We start from the raw sequence: 19,040 nt of genomic DNA on the forward strand, positions 1-19,040 counted from the left end.
AATATAAGCATAGGGCACAATTTCCTATAAGATGGTTGGCACACCATCTCCATAAGTCAAGAGTAACGGCATATTGCTCAGGCAATGGATATATGCATCAACAATTTAACACTTCAAAATGCTTCATCTTAAATACACCCCATTGTTCTCTCCTCTAAAACATACCATTCTATTGGACTTTGTAATCCCTCTAGCTTTTCATTCTCTCATGCTTGCAACAATGAGCAATGTTCCAAGGCATGGCCATGCCCTCTTGCTATACTATACTTTCTTACCAAATCACACATTAGTATGGTCATTGAATATATATTTGTCTCATCTATCCATCCATTGATTATTAAACATGTCATGTGACATCTATCGACACAAGGATTACTAATTGCCAACACATGTTAAATTCAATTTGAAAATCATAATAATGAAGCCAATGACTATCAAGGATTCAAAGGTAGGAAGATACATCAAGAATGTCATAATGCCACCTCTTAAACAAGTATACTATACCTTGAGTATAACAAAGATTAAATAGGCTCATGGCAAGGATACACTGAATCATGTAGAGCCCTTCAAATTTTGATTCAAATTTTGATACAAATTTTGGCTTTTTTTAATTACATACCTCGATAAGTTCATGGCATGCCATCGCACAAGCTCAATACATGTAATTCTTGATTCTTTATTACAAGTCCCAATAAGTTTATGGCATGCAATCGCACAAGCTCAATAAGTCTAAATTACAAATTCATTCATATTAAGATTCTAAAGGGCTACAATTCTCAAATCACCAAGCCCTTGGATCTTGAATTTGTCCCTTTCCCTGTTGCTTTTGACCTATGTTAATCATACCTGCTCTCTTTTTGGACAAAGTAGCATTTGCCTTTCCCAACTATAAACAACTACATTCAAATTTACCACAACCTTCTTATATTATTTCAAGTTTCGAAATCACTAATACTAATGTTAGCACTTAAGAATGTCTTCATAATAAATAGTCACTCAGTGCTTCTTCAATAAGCTCAAAGGCCTTTATCAACAATAAACATACATAGTAAGCTTGGTTCTCCTTCAACAGCAATACCATCATCAAAGCTTTCCAATCCATATCATCATCTTGACCCTCGATATCTCGTGTGCACTCATGGGCACGTTATTCAATTTGAAACCAAAATTGTGATTATCATCAACCTAGTCATCTTGTGCGCACTGGTGGGCGCTCATGTGCAAGGGACTTGTGTTCCTTACTTTTGGCTGGGGTTTGAGATAGCCATGTCGCATTCACTGCAGCAACGATCAGTGGCCTCAAAGGTAAGATGCATAGAATGGAGGCGGATAAGCCCAGAAACTCATGGGTAACAATTAATGTATATATGTTAATCACATTCAATAACTAATATTTGAAGTTCTGGAAGTGCACAAATGCATGCAAACATATGCATTTAGTAGATAAAATCTTCAATTGGAGGTAAGAGCTTCCGTGCTGTAGTCTGTAGATCCAAAACTGCAATATATCTCAGTTTCTACTCACAGGCAAAGCCTTAAAGACGAACGTTATACAACCAATTTCCATGTTACCGCATCAAGCTGAGATCAAATCTTATATGTCTGCGAAGTAATAAGAAACAAGCCACACATCTTACAAGGAAAACCAGGCACCACAGTGCCATGTCAAGTGTCTCGACAAATGAATAGCAGTAGTCCATCTTCAGTCTGCCTGACATGTTTCCTAACACGACGACATCAAGGTGTACAAACCAGATTACCAGATGAGTGGTGACAGGCAGTATAAGCAGACATTCTGCAGGTTGCCTATGTCTTCATAAAAGACAGCTTGGAAGCACTCACAAAAGAATTCACGTTTCTTAGTCTGTGAAGCCATCCAAAACATGCTGGATTTCCACAAAGAGCCAAGTTGCTCCATGTGCGGGGATCTTTAGGATTATCTTGAACCACCAATTTTGACACACGAAAGCCTTTAATATCTGTCGATTCCTTCAATACATGGTCAAAAATGTGCATTCACGTTTCAGTCTGACTTCACATCAGTTCCAAATTCATCTGATACAGTCTGAAGACTTCCATGGGAAACACTTTCGGAAACTGAACCAATCACCGGGACATGATTCAAAACAGAACCGGTTTTCTGGTGCTCTACCTTGCCATTCATAGGAGTTGCATCATGTCCATTCTTAAGACATCCACTTTCTGCTACATCTTTGGACCCATTAAAGAAGTTGCAATGGGGACAATAGTAGCTTATGTTTGGAAACTCCTCTTTTCTTGCCAGGCCTGCAAAGCAAAACAATACAAAGGCATTCAGAAGAAATCCATGTAGCTTTACACACACTGTCAGCCTCTCTCGAAGGTAGACCATACAATTTAAAGCTTGCTTATCAATCAATATTGATTCTCACTCTGGACTAATAATGCTTAGAATAGCCTAAATTTGTCAAAACAGATAAGTAGCACAATTCAGAAGCCACACTGCTGAGACCAGATACATGCTTATAGGTAGAGAGAGGACCAACCATTATGCATGCGGCAGTTCCCACAAATCAAGGCATAGCATTGGGTTGGGTCTTCACCAACAAGCATTGCAGCCAAGCGAGCAATCCAACCTCCACCACTTGCCTTGCCAGAGGATTGTTCAAACTCCATTCTCTGCTGGGGACTAAATCTTCCTGCTCCTTGTGCAGGCTCATCAAATGCCTGATTCTGTGATGACATCCCCTGATCAAAAGCCTTGTGATGTGGTCTCCTCCTCCTCAGGCCAGCTTGCTCAGATGATTCAGCATCCTGATTATTTCCTTTTGCAAGGGAAGTATTTATTTCGTCAACTTGTGAAGGCTCCAATGATAGCTTCAGACCAGCCTCTGCCCCAAGTTTCGATGCTAAAATTCTTGCAGCAGCTTCCTTTGCTGCAGGATCGGAATCATACTTCTGTATACACAGAAAACTGGTAAAGATTTCACTGTATTCACATGCATACAATTATGTACAACTTCTAATATGGCTTATGGTTATCTAATATAGCAGATATTTAGGTTTGTCTATGTTCTTGAAAATATTGAAATGACAACACGCAGCCTTGTTTGTGTCCTCCATCACAATTTGAACATTAATCAGAGGGCAACATATTATACGCCATGTCAAGCACTTCGCATGTGGAGAAAAGTTAACCTGGATGAGCTGCTGAGTCAAGTAAAAGTTTGTTCTCTCTTTTAGCTCATCAATTTTAGCTTGCCTTTCATTTCGAAGACGATCAAGAGTCTTTTGATCTTTTCTGTCACCTGCAAAAGCACCCCTATGATCATAACCAGTAACATACACATATCATGAACTCAAATGATTTGGAGCCCCAACCTTTACAATTGCGCTTGTTATAAACATTCTTTCTTTAAGCACATAACATGTTCAAATCCCTGCCCCCTCCCCCCAAGAAAAAAAGCAATTTCGTTCTTCTTTTCCCTTCTTGTGAAGCCATAAGATGAATAGATAGATCAAGAAAACAGAAAACACAACACTAGATCCGAGACAAGGTAGTTCAGAACCACATTTTGCACACAAGCTAGCAATTGGCCACGTAATGTAGTCGTCGAAGTTAATGCTCACAGGTGTATCCTTGCAAGTTGAGACAATTGGTTAGTTGAGTGTCCACACCCACCACATCAGTGCTTGTAGTTCATGCACAATCTATCTGGGCATGCTTTCAACAATGGCTTAAATGTTGCATTATAACACGCTATTACAGTAAATCAAGATTTCAAGCCACCCTCAACCAACTCCTTTATATTCACCTGCAATCCCATAAATTTGATACCATGCAAGTGAACTACCTAAGACAGACAACTATACATATGAATTTAATAGACCAAGAGCAGACCATCTAATCATTTTCTAAAGTAAAGTTTTATGTTTTTTTCTAGTGTAACTAAAAGTCCTAAATAAGCAGCAGTCCAGCACAATGGGAAACAGACATCAAAGGTAAGTTTGTTACGCATTCGGTAGTAACTAGCACATGTTGTGTACACCAAAGAGGCCAGAGCTGGAAATGCGAACACAGGAAGTACTCGAAATGCCCTCATTTTCCATGATAGTTCAGGCACTCTTGTTGTTATCACTGCAATACCGACGATCAAAAGCTGCATGCTCAAGGTCACCAAATTAGTGTATAATGAAGAACTTCGAACAGACAACGAGCTTCTGAATTTCTGATTCTTGTTATTATCATCTTCAGTCTCTTTTCAAATAGAATATCTGTAATACTTAAATAAAAAAGAACCTCTGTAAAATTTAGATCCTTTCCTTCGAGTTATAGGCATACCTCCATGATGATTGAGTAGATAATGACACCCCTTGCTAACTTTCTCCAAGTTTGTGAACGCCGCTTTAAACGAGTGTGCACAGCAGCCTCCTCCTTGGAAAGATGATGTAATTGCTTTTCAAAATCTGCCTTGCTAGTTCTGTGAAATAAGTGGCCCAATATAGAAAAACTTCTTCGAAATACACTTTGTCTAGCTCTGGTTTCTGGCTCCTTTTCTTCCACAACAGCCACTGATTTATCACTCTTGGTCGAATCATCTTCAGTACTGCTTTTGGCCATACCCTACTGCAATGTTGTATGAACCTTAGAGCCCTTCCTCTCCCTCAATCCACACAAGGACAGTGCATAGCTATAAGAAACAAGAAACGGGGAACTGTGAACAGCATAGGAATGAAAGGGCCTCATTCCAGGAACAAGACTTAGAAAATAGGTAAAACTAGGAACTTCACAAGTATTCAAAGACACTCTAAAAGCATCAATCTAAAGATCAGATTGCACTAGTAGGAACAAAAGGACATGACACCATGTATTCGACCACTTAATGCTGCAAAAAAGTACACACTACATAAAAAAGAGTTGAATAAAGTAAGGCAAAGCATGACGCATGAAGTACATATGGAAAAAGGGCCAAGATCAATAGAAGTGTCAATGTCAAGACTCAAGGCTCGAGAGAGTTGCACGAGAGAGAGAGAGAGAGAGAGAGAGAGAGATGCTGCAAGAAAATCAGGCTATAAGTATCAACTAGAACGGATGAAAAACAATGTGATAAAAAGATTTTAAAATATGTTTCTTTTGTCTCCCTGCCAACCCATCCCCTGCTCGTCCATTTCCTATGAGGGGAACAAGGCTGGAATGTTGCAACTAGGGAATGGTTGTCAGGAATAGGGGCTAGAATGTTCTCTTGCCTAGGAATGAGTTCCCCATTCCTCCACGTCAAGGAATGGCATTCCAACATTGCAAGCTTGCGTCCTGTCTGTTCCAGGTCACAGAAAGTGTTAGATCATTTTAGATCTTAGAAAAGCTTTGACATTCTAATTACTACTGCTCAGTGCTAACCCTGTACAATGCTGTCCAATCTCGTCTTTTGCATACAGAAGTAGAATACAGGCAGTCCTTTGTAACAAAACTGCATGAAACTAGAAAAAGCACCTGCTCGTAGCCCATACCATGGCATGAGCCAAAGTATCATATGCATTACCATATGAGATAGTTATCACATGTATCCCTGAATTTTGTAGTGCAGTGGTAATTGTAATGGGAATACATGTATGAACAAGTTAATGGTAACAATAGTAGCACTGCCATGTGGTTCAATGTATTTCCATTTTGGATGCCTTTTGGTTGCACTTACATGCAATTGAGGGTGCTTGCATTTTTTTCAAGAGGGGCGTATGTCACTGAGATGTGTTTTTCTGAGCTACGGATCAACATGTGACTAACTCCTAGATCATTGGGAAAGCAAGACATTGCATAAGTTGTGCACAACATAGACAGGTCCATTAGTGGCAGGGATTCAATAGCAGATAGTCAATGTTATTTAATTATTTAATGTGCAAGTGCAACTGCAAACTGCACATTTAAATAATTTGGACTTTTTGAACCTTAGTTCCAAATATTCAAATGAAATATTAAATTTGGGCAGTAGCACCAAGATTTGGACTTGGACACAAAAATTTGATATTTTTAGCTTAAATTATATTTTTCATGCAAAAAGCCAAGGAAAAAGTTAATTAACTATTTGACGTGTAAGTGCAAAGTGCACATTTAAATAATTTGGGCTTTTTGAACCTTAGTGCCAAAGATTCACGTAAAATATTAAATTTGGGCAGTAGAGCCAAGATTTAGGATTGGACACAAAAAATTGATATTTTTAGATTATATTATGTTTTTCATGCAAAAAGCCAAGGAAAAAGCTGAAACTGGTGCCAGTTTTCGCTTAATGGAGATGAGTTTTTGTGGCAGTCATGGCATGCAAGGGAGGGGTTGTGGCAGCATGCATACACAAGCTGTTTCCTCGTGAGTCATCTCCTCCGCTTGTGGTCATGGCTGAACAATTGTATGAGAGGTTGGAAGAGCTGATGTTGTGCTAGGAACAAATCGGGCTGCTTTGGACAGCCTAGACTTGCTATCTAGAGTTACATGCAAGATGTGAGCAGCTCACTCTCTCTCTCCAAAATGGGTGCCCATGTTACTTCTGCGTAAAACTAACAAACAAAATTGACTAAGTTTTTTAAAAGTTTTTCTTTGACGTTTTTACACAAAAGGACGTGTTAATCCAAAAAATTTAGATTTCAATGTCCATGCCCAAATCTTGGCTCTAGTACCCACATTATTTAATATTTTAGCTAAATATTTTTCATTAAGGTTTAGGAAGCCCAACTTATGCAAAGTCTGGCTTGCCACAAAGATCTAGAAGTTAGTCCCAACCCCCATATTTGAAATTGCTCAATGTGGATCCAAAATGTCTAGACAAAAGAACTGGCCAGCCAACAAGATGAACAGCATGATGGACACTAAACAAAATGGGCATACTATTAGCAAGATTGTCATCTCATGTGTGAGTTTGTGCATGCCTGTCAAGGCTAGACACCTGATCATATTTTAGGCATCATTTTAGTGATTTATTTGTGGCATTTAATGCCAGTCAACCAGCATTTAATGCTGGCCAACCAGCTGCTGTATTTGGCCTATTTTGTGCCTATTTATTGTGGGGCTCCTCCTCCTCCTAAGTCATCATCATTCATCAAGTGGACTTCCCATTAGAGAGAGGAACCGGTGCCAATGCCCACACAGCCAATGACTCACTATTGAGAGCGACTATCTCACATTTGGTATATGGATTCCATTCCGTGAGCACATCTCTGAGTTCTCTTCTTTGCAGTGTTCTCTCTTTCTCTCTATTTCTCTCTTTTGTCTTGTGTTCAGCAGTTTGTTTCGGCACTTGTCTATGTTTTCATTGCTGCACCACTTCCGACATGGTATCAAATTGCGGGATCTAGGTTCCTACTGCTGGTTTTCTGCTGATTACAAGTCTTTATTCCCTTTGTTGATCAAGTGACCTATTGCTGCTCGTTTTCAACCTGTGAGAGGTCTATTGTTGCCTGCATTTTCAATCGAACACCCTAGACTTTCAGCCTACAACAATGTTACAGCCTGTCGTCGTCGGTTTGTTGCATTAATTGCTTCATCAGCCTGCATTTTTCATTTTCTGCCCTTAACCTTGGCTGGTGACTATTCCTACAAGCCGTTTTTGCTATTTCTGGAAATTTTCGCTTGCGTTTTCATCAATTTACAAGGGTCACCCTTTTGTTCTACTCAAATCTTTGATTACACTACATGTAAACTCTCATTTCGTGACGTCTTTGCAATATCTACCTTCTATTCTCCATCTTCTCTTCTTATCCTCTCCATATGGCTCCTTCGTGCACTTCTACTGATCATAACTTACATGGACCTAACTATCGTACATAGAGTGTTATCATGAAAGCCTGGTTTGTGCAAAACCAATTATGGTACATTGTTTGTGGAGCTATTCTCCGTCCTTAGCGTCCTTTTTCACTTCTTGAAGATTTTAATGAAGACAACCATGAGGAAGGTGAGCTTACATGGGATACGGATGATGCATGTGCCTATTTTTCTCTTTTGGGATGTATTTCTAAAGAAGTTCTACCAATGGTTAACTCCTGCACAACATCTCCCGAAGTATGGTCGAAACTTTAGATATTGTATGAGACACCTTCCACCATGCATACATTGACCTTTAATGGCCAACTTCAACAAATGAAGTTTGAGTCTAAGGACATCATTCAATCATTTTTCCTCCGTGTTACATAGGTATAGGACCAACTTCGACACATGCAATCTACCCTTCCAGTGCAACACGATTAATCACAATAATCAAACAAAAATCAACACAATTTTTAATAGAAATGCAACTAGAAAGATAGAAAGAGCAATCTATATTATAGTATCAAGAAAACAAAGGAGCAACAAATAGCACAATCAAAAATTGCACTCCGATGCAGAGCTCGAACCTCCCAACCATCCCCAAGCTGATTTCATATACATGAAATAATCGCAATCTCACTCTCAATCTTACTCTCACTCACAATATCAATCCCAATCGCAATCATATTCACAATCTCAATCTTGTATTTTGGAAGAAGAAAATGATGAATATGACTGCTCGCTCAGCTTTTTGCCAAAACAGCTTCATGTGTCCAAAATAGGCTTTTCCCAATAACAACGCATTTTCTAAGAAAAGCACGTACCAAAATTGGCATGATCCTCCCAAGTCATCACTCGTATACAACTTGCCAAAACAAAAAGAAAGCACAAAAAGCACGACACCTTTTTTAAGTGTTGTAAATTTTTTATTTTTCATTTTCTAAGGCTCAGATCTCCAAAACAGTGAAGACTTGGACCGAGCCGATGAGATGACAAAATATTCTACTCGGTCTCCTCTTTAAACTCTGTGAGAGGAACTTTAATCAACTTCTGCTCTATTTGATCACAAATCATCTTTTAAAACACGTCTTATGCCTAAAAGTTAAAAAATCTTGACCAAAAATTTGCCATCACCAAAATTTGTCCAAACACTTAAAATGATCTAAAATTTGTTTTCAAACACTATCTACGCACATTAAAAAATAGTTCAATAGGACATCTTGTGGACACTGTACTCTATAAACTTCCTACAGAGTTTGATGAAGTAGCGAAGGCTTTGAGGGTGCAAACATCATCTACACCTATGAGCTTCACACATGTCCTTGATGCTGCTTGAGCATGAGGCATCTTTGCGTTTACATGGGAGGCTTCCGTCTCATTATGGAGGTTCCAATGAGGCCTTTACCACTTCAAAGAGGGATGACAAGAAGAATAAGTCAAAGGCCCAATGTTATCTTTGTGGTAAGAAGGAACACTTACAAAAGGACTACAAGGAGTTTGCAACCTCACAAAAGGAGGAGATGAAGGAGAAGCGCAATGGAGACTCATCCAACGAGTCATCCTCTTTCTCAAACTCCGACTCCGATCCTTTGGCCAAGGAGAAGTCCAAGGCACAAAAGGGATCTACTTCTTCAAATCAAGGAAAGGGCTTGGTGACCCCTTTCTCTGCTACTTTCTAGTCCAAGTGATATGTCATCCCTCGCAACTCTCCAGTACTAGAGAGGGAGCATGAGAGGGTGGTGAGATGGGGCAATCGAGCCTCATCTATATACATATACATGCGCACAAGTTTAAGAGAGGGATCCTGGAGCTAGGATTGACATCCACATTCATGATGGACTGGTCTTTGACAAAGTGTGGGATTGGCTCCTAGTCTGAGCTCACATGAGGGGACACTTTGGCAAACTGGCCAAAGGCGAGAAATCCACGGTCACATATGTTCAAAGGCATTTTTTTGACAAACTGTCTTGTATGCTACTCCGCGACATTGATGAGGACACAAAGACATACTATGGTTCTTCTCTATTTTCAAGAGTTGGTACGATCAACTTCGACACCAAGTTCTCTCCGAGACACCTTGGTGATGGCTTGATCACCCACTGCTTGGGTATCCATGGTTCTACCCTGGTGGTTCTATGTTTTATGGGCTACTATGAGTCATTATCATTGTATCACTGTATTGTATCAGATCACCCATGCTCTGAGGGAGAGTGCTAGCAAGATTGTCAGCTCGTGTGTATTTGTGCATGTCTATCAAGGCTAGGCACCTTATCATTATTTTAGGCATCATTGTAGTGATTTATTTGTAGCATTTGTAGCATTTTATGCCAGTTGGCCAACATACCCACTACTATGTTTGGCCTATTTTGTGCCTATTTATTGTGGGGCTCCTCCTCCTCCTAAGTCACCATCATTCATCGGGTGGACTTCTCATTGGAGAAAGAAGCTGGTGCCAGTACCCGCACAACCAATGACTCACTGTTGTATGCTACTATCTCATGTTTTTCCATTTTCCAAGCACATCTCTAAATTCCCTTCTTTTCAGTGTTCTCTCTCTCTCTCTCTCTCTCTCTCTCTCTCTCTCTCTCTCTCTCTCTCTCTCTGTGTTTCTTTCTCTTTTGTCTTGTGTTCAACAATTTATTTCAGCACTTATCTACGCTTCCATTGCTGCACCACTTTTGACACATACGATATGTGAACAATGGCTTAGTATAAGAGATACTAGCATCTGAGCAAGTCCAACAAGAAGACCCAAGATGTGAGCATGTGACCAAGCCCAGTAGGTGGAGATGACATGCAATTGTGAGAGTGCGCAACGGAAGAAGAACACGAACACAGAGGAGAGGAGAGAGAAAGCAGAGAATGAAGGAAGAAAATCTGCACTGACTGAAATAAATGCTGAATACACTGAAATGGACTGATCAATCCCTGCACGCAGCCCAAAGCGTCAGTGAGGGCACCAGATCAGGCTGATGATGACGGCAGCACCGAAGACGGAGGAAGATGACGGAGTCGGAGTGTGCACCTGCCAAAGGAGGGAAGTTGATAATACAACTGACTGGCAAGTGGGACAGCTGGTGTAGAGGTAGAAGAAGGCTCCGATGTAGATCCACCCTTCGCTCCCGGACGAAGGTGAGGATACTTCTTCCAGCATTTCTCCTCGGGATGTGTCCCTTTCCCACAGTGTGGGCACTTCGATCTCTTTGAATCTGAGTCAGAGCCTGAAGAACTGTCCTTCTTCGTAGCCTTTGACTTCTTCTTCTTCTTCTTATGTCCTCCCGAACCTACAACAAAGGCTCTAGTGGAGTCGGATCCACTAGCACTGACCTCTCTGAGTCGCTCGTCATGCTCCAAGACAAGCGGGGATAGCTCCTCCCATAGAAGCTTCTCACAGGTCCTCGATGTAAGTAGGCTGGTGTAGAAGACATCAAACCGAGGCGATGGCAGCTGAGTCAAAAGAATCATAGCCATGTCTTCAAAAGATATCGTCCGACCGAGGGACGCAAGCTCATCCCTCATATCCTGTAATCTGTTGATGTGGTCCTTCATGGAAGAACTATCATCAATAGCGAGCATCCGCAACTTCTTTTCAAGAGATATCCGGTAGGCAAACGTCTTCTATTGATAGAGAGACGCGAGCTTTCTCCACACATCTGCTGCAATCTTCAACCTGTGAACATGAACAAGGACAAAATCCTGCAAACTCAGAAAGAGGAAAGATCTGGCTCTAGAATTAAGCCGATCCCATAAGGCTGCACGATCCATAGATGTCCCATCTGCGGGATCCACCTTAGGCCGGGGAATAGGAACAGAAACAAGCTCCCAAAGATCGAAGGAGTCCAAGATACACTCCACCTTGCAGGACCATAGAGAAAAGTTGGAGCCATCCAACCGGTCCTCTTTGGGCAACTGAGGAAGTACGGGTACCTGTACAGGGGGTACCAAAGGCTGCATCGTCGGCCCAGTGGAAGGGGATCGCCAAGATACATGAATAGAAGGGGGACGGGAAAGAGGAATAGACTCCGGACGACGGTCCTCGTGATAGAAATCATGCCTCCGTTCAGATGAATGTCGAGACAAAAGCTCGTCATCTGAATTATCAAAACCTGTAGACTGATGATAAGACATCTTCTAAATCTGCAAAATACCAAACACCAATAGAAAACTGTGCCGATGCCGAAGAATGACCACCAGAAGGGTCACCAACCACCAGAAGAACCACCAAACTCCAGGAAATCAGGTCGCCTAGCACCAGAAGGTGAAAACGCAGCTGTGTAGGACACAAAATCCGGAGGGAAAGTTGCCAGGCACCAAAACGCAGCCCAAAAAAGAAGCGCCAGCTGGAGATGAGCCACCAGGAGGGAATACGACCACCTTGGATGCAAAACGCAGCCTGTAGTGGAGGCGCCCAGCTGAAAGGAAGGCCGCCCAGCTGAAAACGCAAGGAAACAGGGGCTGGTTGATGACGTGGCAGCCTCTGGAAGGGGCTGATGCAGCAAATGCAAATATACAGACCACCTGGAGGGGCCGCCTGGCTGTTGGAGAGAAGGGGGGGCAGCAACAGATGATAGGTGTGGTGTCTCTCCAGTCGATGAAGACCTCCGTGCTCTCAGTTTGGCGATGATACCATGTGAGAGTGCACAACGGAAGAAGAACACGAACACGGAGGAGAGGAGAGAGAAAGCAGAGAATGAAGGAAGAAAATCTGCACTGACTGAAATGAATGCTGAATACACTGAAATGGACTGATCAGTCCCTGCACGCAGCCCAAAGCGTCAGTGAGGGCACCAGATCAGGCTGATGATGACGGCAGCACCGAAGACGGAGGAAGATGACGGAGTCGGAGTGTGCACCTGCCAAAGAAGGAGGGAAGTTGATAATACAACTGACTGGCAAGTGGAAAATGGCTATAAATAGCCAAAAAAACCACAAACTGGCTGACCTGAAATTTGAGGCCATAAATATGTCCGACCAGCATTTAATGCTGATCCGACCAGCATTTAATGCTGGTAAAAATGCCAGGAATGCTCAGAAAAATCCCAGAAAGGGTGGACAATGTCCGGCAGGTGAGGCAAGCTGATGAATGCAAAAACTGCCCCGGGAAATGCACATCTGAGTGCTCTAGAATGAGCTACCTCCTCCATCAAAACAAGTGATAGACAAGTCAGAGCTCCTAAAGTCCTCATCTGACTCAGACTGAGGCTCACAAGCAGGAGATGACAAGGCATGACAAACATGGCTGCTAACAGCAATGGCATTGATGTGACTAGCATGACAAAAGCTAGACTTGCAATGGCTATCTACAAATAGGTGCACAAAATGGGATGGACAATGACAAGTCAATGGCAAGTGCAAGGGAGGTCCCACATGGCTATATGGCAAGTGTATTAGTTGGCCTGTAGAAGGGCCCACAATAAGTCAAATGACAAAAGATCAACCACAATCGATTCTAAGGTTCTTGAAAGGGTGGTTGCTGTCGAGCTGAAAATTCATTAGCTTTAATTAAATAGCCCCAAAACTCAAATTAATTGATGAATTTAACCATTTATTAAAAATGCAATACACACATGGCATATGGCTCACCTCAATCTCTGGCAATCCAAGCTGACCATGAGCTGCCTTCCGAAGGTACTCGTGGCTGTGGTAGCCAAACCAAGCATAACAAAGCTCAATTTGAGGTTGTGAAGAAAAAAGAAGAGAAAAAAAGGCAGAAGAAGATTGAATCTTGTAGACTCCATTCTCCTTATACCCTGCACAAAGAACCTATCAAGGCACTCCATCAAGAACTCGAAATGAGTCCTTATTAAATTGGAGTGTCAAACCAAGATCACAAATCTTGCTCGTTGAAAGTAGATGATACCCTAAACCCGGCACATAGAGCACCTCTCATGTGTGAGCACCGCCTTGCCCATTCGGAATCAACTACATATCACCCTTGCCTTTGATTGGAACCAAAGAAATATCACCTACATGTGAAAGGATCCTATGGAGGAGAGCAACCTAGCAAATCATCCTCAGTGATGCACTTTACCTTGATGCATTACAATTGGAGTTAATTTTGAATCAAGCTCTTTCAAGCTTAGCAGAGCATAGAAGGTCATGAGTATCAAAGGGGAGGTTACACCTCCACTCTCCTATTGATGGGATGGCTTGGCCATGCAAATATACTTAGTTTGCATGTAGGGTACTGTAAACTAACAATATTTCTACCATTGGGATCACTATTCAGTATACTGGTCATTGTGAGTTGGCATGCAAATATCTATGCTTTGCACCTAGTCTCTAGAACTATACAATTGCAAGGCTATTGTCATGTTTGGAACATATAGATGTGATATACATTTGCAAGGCATGTAAGTATCACATGAATTGTATGCAATGTACACTTACAGATCATGCAAGAGAAGCACATTTGCTCAAGTTACATGTGGTTCGCAATTGATGTATGCTTTACATGAGTATCATGCAATACATCATTGTTATGAGGTACTACTTATGCTTAGTTTATACATTACTTCACATTGGTGGTCAAAATAGTGTTGGATTTTGGCATGTGGATGCACCCCTCATAATTCTGACAATGGTTATGATTCATATGTCTAAATTCTAACTGGTATAAGAGTCTAGAATTTCAAATATGCAAAGGGTATGAGCATGGTTAAGCAAAGGTGCACATGTTGCTTGACTATGATACCAGAATACATTTCTAATGGCAATAATGAAGGCTTTTAACAAATTGCAAAGCAGTCAAGGGTGATTGCAAGGATTTCAAGGGGGAGGCGCATGTGTAATGTGCAAGTTAGTTGTTTCACAATGGCACACAAAGGACCCTAAGAAATCAATGGGTATCAAAGGCAAAAGTTGCAATAAGTCACACCCTAGTGGTACTTAATTAACAAATTTTGGCTTGGATCATTTTATGAGCCATTAATGTCAGTGATGACATTAGAAACCAAGTGTTAATTAATTAATGCCAGTTCAAGGGCTAATAAATGCTCAGGATTGCTTGGTAGACAAACTAGCCTAGTCAATTTAATTGTTAGCTAACACGGTTAGTTTTTTTTAGCAAGAATTACTAATTACATTTTAGTTGGATTGAAATTTGCTGAAAAATGCTTTAGAAGGCTTCCACTTGGCAAAACCTTCCCATGCAAGAGGGAAAAAGGTTATAGGCTAGTGGAACCTCATTTCAACATTTGAGATTGGGAGAGAGAGAGAGAGAGAGAGAGAGAGAGAGAGAGAGAGAGTTGCTCCTGCAATTTTTCAACCATTGGTGATCAGCCCACCCATAGGAGGTTGTCAAAGAGCTGCCCCTAGCTCATCAAGAGGCCATTGAAGGCAAGTGACAATCCCTCTAGGCTGTCTAGAGACAAATGACAGCAATTTTGGGGCCCAAAAGGGTAGGCAACTGCATGTGGGACTCCTATTGATGGTGGGCTGCAATCAATCAACCATTCACAACAAGGCAACATTAAATTTCAACCAACTTTGGTAATGAAACTCTAAAATTCCTCTCTCTACACCTTCCTCTCTATTCTCTTAACCAATCCACAACTTCCTCAAAAGATCTCAATCAAATTCAGTCCCAAGAAGATGTAATTAAAGAATTTTTGCTGCTAAACCCTAATTTACCGCAAAAATTAGGGTTTGACAACCACCCTAGAAAGAGTGCTCAAAATTTAGGGCATAGTTCAGAAGCTGAAATTTGGAGATTTCACAAAATTTCGAGAGGCTAGCCAAGCAACATTAAGTTTGGGCCAAAATTTATCTTGCAAGGAGCAAATTGAAGGCCAACCCCCCAAGCAAACCAAGAGGAAAATTGGTTTGAAGATTTGTTGGTTGCTATGGACAGCAGGATGTATTGAAGATTGAAGGAGATCAAGTTGGATCTCAATATACTTCAACCTTTAGCAATACAAGGTTAAAGAAATGCCACAAGGGATACCAATCTGGGGCCAACAAAGTGTCCATTGTCCAAAATTAAGTGGTAACATTTGCATTTCTATTTATGTGATTTTGATGTTTGTAGTAATTATAATCAAGTCATTACCACCCTTTCCCAAAAAGGAAGGCTGGTTACAATATGTGGTATTGGAGATGCCAAGAATAACTCCGTGAGTATATCATACTCAAGACAAATCCTAAAACATGACAATAGCACTCCAACAAACTATGGTGACAATGTTGGATCATGATGGTAATAGAAAACGCAAGTGCAACAGTGAATCGTAGCTAAGTGAAGTGGATGATACCGCTAGCCCTATGTACAAGCAAGTAAATAATATGCAACTACTAGGTAGCCTACTATGACTACAAAGCGCACATTGGATGATTCTAATGACAGGCTAGGAGAACTCAATAGCAACTCAACGGCTTTTGTAGTAGCAAAAGCAACAATAGAAGATTGTCAGGCAATGGGATATTTTGCCAATCGTAGACAACTTGCACAAGGGCTTGTCAAAACAAGCAACTTGCAAAACAATGCTAGGACAACCAACAAGTTGGTATTCCGCAACATGCAACTGAGTGGTGACAGCTATGTGTAATACTCCACTGGATGGTGATCATTTGACAAATGACCAGATGCGAGAATGATCAAGGGCAAAGGGAATGCACTAACAATTGACTCTATCTTTAGAGGATTTTTGTGCATTTGCCCTACTATTCAAAAATAAAGCTATTTCTTTGTGGTATTCAGTACACTAAATGCATTTTGGAAAAAGTGCTTCACGTTTGATGACAAACATGTTGTAATTAATGATTAGTGCAGACCTTAATATTAGTGGCCCATAATTGCCGCATACTGGAATGCAATCTTCCACTTTTAGATCTTAAATAAAGTCTACGTACCAATGCTAGAACTATCTTTCCAACATTAAGCAAAAGCTTGAATCCTATCCTTGTAAGGAAGTTCTAACAAAAGGTATAGTTTAGGATGTCTTCCATTACCATAAGGTTTTGGGGTCTAGATGGTCAAGCCAATTGTGGATGGGTGACCTCTCAAGAAGGAGATCATTCCAATAGAAGCAACCTAGATGGATCCAAACAAAGCCATTCGCTTTCTCTCCTCTAAGATCTCTTCAAAGCCCATTCATCAGTGTGTCCCTTCAAGCATATTAAATTATTATGGAAGATTAACTTTCTCTAGGGAAACACTTAAACTTCCAACAACTTAGGATCCTTGATTGATAGATAATTAACTTTCAAAAATAATATTTTTTCCTTTTCAAGGCCATGTCTAGACTTGTGATAGAAATTAGTCATATCACTAGTTCTTATAGCGACATCGCACAAACCCTAGTCCAAAGATAGCAATAACTTACTTGAAAAACCACAACCCCAAAACCTACAACAATGTTGCCACCATCCTCAAACATTCAAACAACCTTCCACCAAATTCTCTTAGTTACATTCCCTCATCACAATCTACACTCTATCAATTATTGTGCATTGAACAGTTTTTTTGTTTCAACAACTATCTAGTTCCAATACCACATGTAAAAATTGCACATACCAACTTACTACACTATTAAGAACATTTCTTATCTTATATCCCTTGATGCAAAAAACCTTGAACACATGGCAATGTGCTTCTTGCTAACAATAAAAAATCCTATTCAAAAGCTCTCATTTTATTGTTACGAATTCTTCTTGCAGCAAAACTGCAGATCTGCCTTTTCCTTGACTATGATTCTGTCAAAAATAAACATTCAAAACATAGCAGGTTTTTCTCTAAGATTTTCAATCTTGCAGATGTATGCATATAGGATTTCTGTCATCCAGCTGCAGTATAAATAGCGCATTTTAAGTTGACCATCTTGCCTTATAGCATGGCTGATAAAGCTGCAAATTTGCTTGATAGCAGTGCACAAACAGATGCGAGATATGATGCTACTCTTGATGGACAAGGCAACCACACAATGTGATTGCACAGTTCATTACCTCTCACCTGTGGTTGCCTAGCATAAATTTGAATAAAAGTTGGCAAATAGAAATCTTGGCTCGAAATGCAATGCTGGAGGTGAAGCAAAAGCAATCACAATTCAAGGCATGCTAGCTCTTTACAACCTACAGCAGGGCAAGTTACAAATGCGACATGAAAGCACCGATTAAAGGCTTTAAGTAAGGCTGGGACAGAACACAAAAGACTGGATCAGATATGCATAAAGCATGCAGTCAAGGCACGGTGCTCAGATGTCGACAGGAGGGTAAAAGGGTGTTCAGCAGAAGATGAGGCACAAATCAAGTGTGTTATCTCCAGAAAATCTTTTGAGCGGGTTGATTGGTCCATTGAACCGAGCAAAACAGCTAAGGTATGGGCAGATTCATTTGCTGGCCTGAAGACAAAGACGGCAAAAGGATATATACGTCAGCTGCAGCATCACATTCCCCCGCAAAATGAGGCGAACAGCAAATGTATGCACGGATTCGTTTGCTGGCCTAAAGACGGAGAAGGCAAAAGCACGTATCCGTCAGCTCCAACATCGCATTTTACCCGCAAAAGGACTGCGTACATCCATTGGATTGGAAGCGAAACGGATTTAAGAAAAGCAGGGGATGCAGCTCGAAAAAGGAGATCTGCAGTTAAAATGGAGCAGGCTTTTCGGATGCACAATGTTGCACATCACTGAAGAAGAACGCAAACGGAAGCTGGGCACGGCAGACAGAATAACTCACCACGAAGAGGATCAGGAGATGCAATCGCTGACGACGATCTGAACGACTTATGCTTTCTTCGTCCTCTTCTTCTTTAGCTTCTTCTTCTTCTTCTGGTCCTTCTCATTCTTCCTTTGCTTCGTTTGCCTCCGCTGTTTGTTTCTGCGTAAGCCCGAACAGAGAAGCTCATTTACACTTGTGCCTTGTCGCTTCCTTCCGCGTGGCCGTGTAAAATAGCCCTTCAAAAATCCGCATCTCATTTTTTAAGCTTTTCGCTTGGCTTTTAATGGTTTTTAATTAATTGATGAGTAAACCTAAAATTATTGGTTGATAGTTAATCCAGAACATAGCTCATCCATACATTCCTTCAAAATCTATGGCCATTGTTAGTAGGCAAGGTCGTGAATCACCCATTGGATCAAACATCCTTCACCTCATACACATCTTGAACCCAAGGTTGAACGCTTTAGATAGCACCAATGTTCATGAAAAACCAAGGTTTAGTGACAAGTAATTTGTTAAATTTGAAAAGAAAAAACTTTGAAAGAGTCATATTATGAAGAAAAACTTGCCAATTTTAAGAATCAACTTATAAATTGTCAAGGTTGAAGGTTTT

General features: G+C 40.9%; 1 protein-coding gene across 4 annotated transcripts; it reads right to left on the reverse strand.

Moving 5' to 3' along the window:
* Positions 1-1,387: 1,387 nt before the first annotated feature.
* On the reverse strand, positions 1,388-18,660 carry LOC148035676 (uncharacterized protein At2g24330-like). Of its 4 annotated transcripts, XM_087677684.1 has the most exons (7): positions 18,446-18,660; positions 5,227-5,294; positions 4,322-4,670; positions 3,995-4,139; positions 3,178-3,287; positions 2,526-2,937; positions 1,388-2,286 (listed from the first exon to the last, which is right to left on the reverse strand). In XM_087677684.1, the coding sequence occupies exons 3-7, from the start codon at positions 4,598-4,600 to the stop codon at positions 2,024-2,026; spliced, it is 1,209 nt and encodes a 402-aa protein (XP_087533810.1). In that variant the 5' UTR covers positions 4,601-4,670; positions 5,227-5,294; positions 18,446-18,660; the 3' UTR covers positions 1,388-2,023. The 4 variants fall into 4 exon arrangements, with proteins under 4 accessions (XP_087533810.1, XP_087533812.1, XP_087533811.1 ...); XM_087677686.1 differs by lacking the exon at positions 5,227-5,294 and having other exon boundaries at positions 4,322-4,603; XM_087677685.1 differs by lacking the exon at positions 5,227-5,294 and having other exon boundaries at positions 4,322-4,606.
* Positions 18,661-19,040: the final 380 nt, after the last annotated feature.

Source organism: Lygodium microphyllum, chromosome 5 (assembly GCF_053477565.2).
Source record: "Lygodium microphyllum isolate KBCC chromosome 5, Lygodium_microphyllum_v1.1.10, whole genome shotgun sequence".
Lineage (NCBI taxonomy): Eukaryota > Viridiplantae > Streptophyta > Polypodiopsida > Schizaeales > Lygodiaceae > Lygodium > Lygodium microphyllum.

Excerpts from the sequence above, each read along its gene's own strand:
- LOC148035676 (XM_087677686.1), bottom strand. The coding sequence starts at position 4,600 with ATGGCCAAAAGCAGTACTGAAGATGATTCGACCAAGAGTGATAAATCA. Across the intron at positions 4,140-4,321 it reads TCTACTCAATCATCATGGAG|CTTTTGATCGTCGGTATTGC; the intron begins GTATGCCTATAA and ends TTGAGCATGCAG. Across the intron at positions 3,288-3,994 it reads TGCTAGTTACTACCGAATGC|GTGACAGAAAAGATCAAAAG; the intron begins GTAACAAACTTA and ends GTGCTTTTGCAG.